Consider the following 4313-nt stretch of genomic DNA (forward strand, 5'->3'; position numbering starts at 1 on the left):
GCTATAGGCGCCGAGCCGTGCCCGGCTATTTTTTGGTTGCAGCCCGCATTGTTGTTTGGCGGGCCGGGCTGGATTCAAACCCACCAGCTTAGGTGTATGTGGCTGGCACCTTAGCCACTTGAGCCATACGCGCAGAGCCTCAGTCATTTGTTCCAATGCTTACTAAGTGCTTTCCAAGGGACAGGCAGTTCCAGGAACTGGAGATATAGTGGCATGTTTATACTGTGCCTTTTAACCTTAAACAACCCACTAGAGTTTAGGGTGAATGGGAGGATGAGAAGGTGCTGGAGATTTTCAGAAATCCTCTCCCCGCACCAAGCTCCAGTTTTAGGAGCTTGCTTGTTTATTTATTTATTTATTTACTTGGAGACAGTGTCTCACTCTGTTGCCCTGGGTAGAGTGCCATGGTGTCACTGCTCAAAGCAACTTCAAACTCTTGGGCTCAAGTGATCATCTTTTCTCAGCCTCCCAGTAGCTAGGACTACAGGTACCCACCACAATGCCCGCCTAGTTTGGAGGGTTTTTTTCTATTTTTAATAGAGATGGGGTCTTACTCTTACTCAGGCAGGTCTCGAACTGCTAAGCTCAGACAACTCACCCAAATCAGCCTCCCAGAGTGCTAGGATTATAGGAGTGAGCCACTGCATCAGGCTTTCGGAGCTCGTTTCTTTTTGTTTTTGTTTTTTGAGACAGAGTCTCATTTGTCACTCTCTGCAGAGTGTAGTGGCATCATTGCTCACATAAACCTCAAATTCTTGGGCTCAAGTGATCCTCCTATATCAGCCTCCCCAGTAGCTGGGACTACAGGCCCCCACCACAACGCCCGGCTATTTTTTAGAGACAGGTCTAACTTTTGCTCAGGCAAGACTCCTGAACTCAAGAAATCCATACCCCTCAAACTCCCAGAGTGTGAGCCACAGGCCTGACTTTAGGAGCTCTTTTAAAACCTCGCCCCCAGGACATCTATAATCTGAGAGCCTGGTCCCTAACTTCTGGCCAGGGAAACTCCCTTCTAAGGGGATGGTTAAAAATGGCACTTCAGAACTGGAAGACAAGGGCAGGCTGAGGGTAGACTGGACCTAAAGGTGGAAAAGAGTTTTCAGTAATCCACTTCCTACCCACTCTGTATTTCTGAGACGACCTGTGGCCCCAGCTCAGCCTTGGAGGCTCACCTGGACGGGCACGTTGTACTTCTTGCGCTTCTGGAAAATGCCCACTGGGTAGACCTCGCGCACATAGAGGATTAGGTGCACAGCCACCTCCAGGAACTCGCAGAGCACGTCCGCCACCACTGCAGAGCCACAAGCAGGTATGCTCGGGGGAAGCCCACGGGCCCAAGCCACCCCACACCCCGGGCCCGAGGGTCTAGCTTCCCTACCTTGGCCAAAGTTGAGGTCCTGTCGTGTGAGTGTGGTCATCCTTCCGGCTACCTAGGAGACAGAGCAAGAGTAAGGGGTAGTTCCAAAGGCCCAGGAGCCGCAGGGCCCGCCCGCCTCCACCGCCCCGCCCCTCCCTTACGTCTAGGGGGAGATGGGGCAGGACCCCCAGGCTCGCGCGCGCGTACATATCAGGGCAGCTGGGAAGGACTTCTCCACGCTGGCGTCACACATTGGGGGCATCAGTGGCGCCCCAATCAGCCTCTGCCCATTGGCCTCCCCAGCACCCACCTCATCCCGCTGTCTCGTGGGGGGATTAGGAATGACCAATGTTTGCCCACAGAAAAAACAGGGCCCCTCACACAGTGGGAAAAAGCTGGATGCGCAGGGCCGGAACGTCAAGCGGGACAGGCGGAAAGCGAAGCTGGGTTGGGATAAGGCTCCACCCCCTACCAGGCCTGATTCCCCGCCCCGGGGCGGGAATCCCTGCCCCTCCTCCTCCTCCCGTACCTGCTCCAGTCTCGTTCCTATTCCGGCCCGGGCCCCGGCACCGGGAGACACCGATCGCACCGCTCGCGCCTCCCGCTCAACCCGCGGCGCCTCTCGGTGACGTCCGAGGCGCTCCGGCGGGTCCTAGCGCCCGCCTTCAACACTCCCACTTCCCTGCGTGGCCCTGCCCTGGTCTGGCACTAGGCTGCTTCGGTCCGCTGGGGCGTCAGGGGTGGGAAAAACGTCTGCCGAGGGCGTGGCTTGGAAGGGGGCGGGGCCTGGCCTTGCACCCCAGAACAGCCGGAGTAGGGAGTGGGCAGAAACTGCAGCGCTACCTCCCTCCCACTAAGCGCGAGCGCGATAAAACACAACTTCGAGCTCTGCTTCGGGTCGGATCGGTACGTATTTTCTCCTCCAGGGCATTTCTCTTCCTTTAGCTGGCGCCGGAAGGGGGCGGCCCGGAGTTGTTAGAAAGGGACAGGTGAAGGGCACAGCTGGGGACCAAGGGCAGCCCCATCTACTGCTAGCCCCGGAGTTGCCATCCCCGCAGCTGCCCAACCGCAAACGAATCCACTGTTTCCAGGGCGGGGCCATCCCCAGAAGCAAGAGGGCCGTCCCCACCCCATCCCCACCCAGAACCTAAATGTAGCCGGTCCGATAGGATAAAACCCCTTGCCCTTCACTTCGTAACAATAGCTGACCTTTACCGAGTTCCAGCCTGGGCTAAGTGCGTCCGTGGGTTCTCTCAGAATAACTCCATGCGGCGGTTGCTATGATTGTTCCCTTTTTGATAAATGAGGTATGTGAAGTTAGCCTGCCAAGTCCCATAGCTCCAGGAGAGGCGATGTGGAGGTGCCTTATTGCTCCCGAGGCCCCCAGAGGCATGGACTTAAGTCTCGAGGAGCTGCAATGGCCCTCAGAGATGATGATATTAATATTAAAATAACTACCAACCTGGATGAAGCACTTATGTGTCAAACACTGATTTCTTTGGTTCCCTTGTTAGCTCTAGGAGCTACGTATCCATTTTACAGCCCTACTTCATAGATGGTTAAGCAGGCCCAAAGATGTTCTCGAATCCACCGAAATCATGCACCCAGCTCTAACACCTATTCTAACACTAAGGCTTCAACTTATTTACAACTCCTTTATTTTACAGTGAGAAAACTAAGGTCAAAGAAGTGGCCACAGAGAATACATGACAAGTCAGACTTTGTCACTGACCTTCCAGGATGTAAGAATTTGTTAGGACTCCCATCCACCTGTCTGTACACAGATCCAGCCAGAATGTTCACCATCTCCATCTCACGAAATTGGAGATCTGCATTTCTCCCCATAGATGCCTTCAAACCTGCATTTACACACTTTCTGACAGGGAGAAAATAAATAACCTGGCTGATGAAGTCAGGAATGTCAGCAGAGCATTTCTCAAAATGCGGCCCTAGAAAATCCAAATCAGAATCCCTGGGGAGCCTATTAAACACACAGCTGCCTGGCCACCCTCTTCTACCAGATCACTCTGACCTGCCCTTTAACAAGCTCCCCGTGTCCCAGATGCCCAGGAAGGTATGGGAACCACCACAGTAGTTTAGGCTGTTTCCAGAGTATATCTGCATTTTGTAAAATTACAGTGTTTAACCCAAAAGGATGGATGAATTTATTTCAGGAACTGATGCACCTGGCAGCATTTTGCAGGGATCCTGCCCACATCATGCCATTCTACACACAGTCAGCCGAACAGTTCACTAACTCATAGACATTGTCCCCTGGCTCCTTGAGATTTAATCATTGCAGATGTTTGGTAACTTGGGAAAATTGAGAGTCCTACTTTCCCCTCTCTGGAGGCTGCTAGAGCAGCTTTTCCTTTGGTGGCAGGCAGTGGCAGTCTTCTATTTAAAGGGGCCTTTGGACTGGGGTCTGGGGTGAGGAGGCTCAGAGCCCAGCTACTCCTGTGGGGCATCCTCTAGGACACAGTGTGAGGCACATGGGCCTCTAACCCCAGTCCTCTGCCCTAGCAGACATAGTACAAGCCACCATAGGTCTCCTGACTCAAGGAGCTAAGAATCTCAGAGAACTCTGGGAGGAAATAAACTCAACCATCATTTTTCTTATGGGGAAGGACACTGGGGTTCCTTTGACACTGGGGTAGCCACCTTGTCAACTAGAAACCCATGGATAAGAATGTCTGGGTTTGGGATGTTGGATTCAGAGCCAGTCACAAACATGTTGGCTGGGAGGCAGATGACGAAGGATTCAAACTGATCTGACTTCTAACCCCAGAAAGGCTTCAGTCTCCTCATTTGTGAAATGAACAAGCTAGACAGGTCTCATGGGGGTGTCTTAAAGCTGGGGATGGAGGTGGGTCTGAGTCAGCATGGGGCCATCGGGAGAGTCCCATGAAGACATCTGTCCATGGGGCTCCACGGCATCTGGTTTTTCATATCTTAA

General features: G+C 53.2%; 1 protein-coding gene across 5 annotated transcripts in view; it reads right to left on the minus strand.

Moving 5' to 3' along the window:
- The window catches only part of MAD2L2 (mitotic arrest deficient 2 like 2), a 6846-nt gene extending 4730 nt beyond the window's left edge, over positions 1 to 2116 (minus strand). For 2 of the 5 annotated variants that reach the window (XM_012807336.1, XM_023515189.1), the window contains exons 1-3: positions 1887 to 2116; positions 1379 to 1430; positions 1173 to 1291 (exon numbers count right to left, since the gene is read on the minus strand). In XM_012807336.1, coding sequence (XP_012662790.1) covers positions 1173 to 1291; positions 1379 to 1418 — 159 coding nt within the window. In that variant the 5' untranslated portion in view covers positions 1419 to 1430; positions 1887 to 2116. The other 3 variants (XM_023515191.1, XM_023515192.1, XM_023515190.1) reach the window with 3 other exon arrangements.
- Positions 2117 to 4313: the final 2197 nt, after the last annotated feature.

Source organism: Otolemur garnettii, unplaced genomic scaffold, assembly GCF_000181295.1.
Source record: "Otolemur garnettii isolate 467f Iridium unplaced genomic scaffold, OtoGar3 scaffold00067, whole genome shotgun sequence".
In the NCBI taxonomy this organism is placed as follows: Eukaryota; Metazoa; Chordata; class Mammalia; order Primates; family Galagidae; genus Otolemur; species Otolemur garnettii.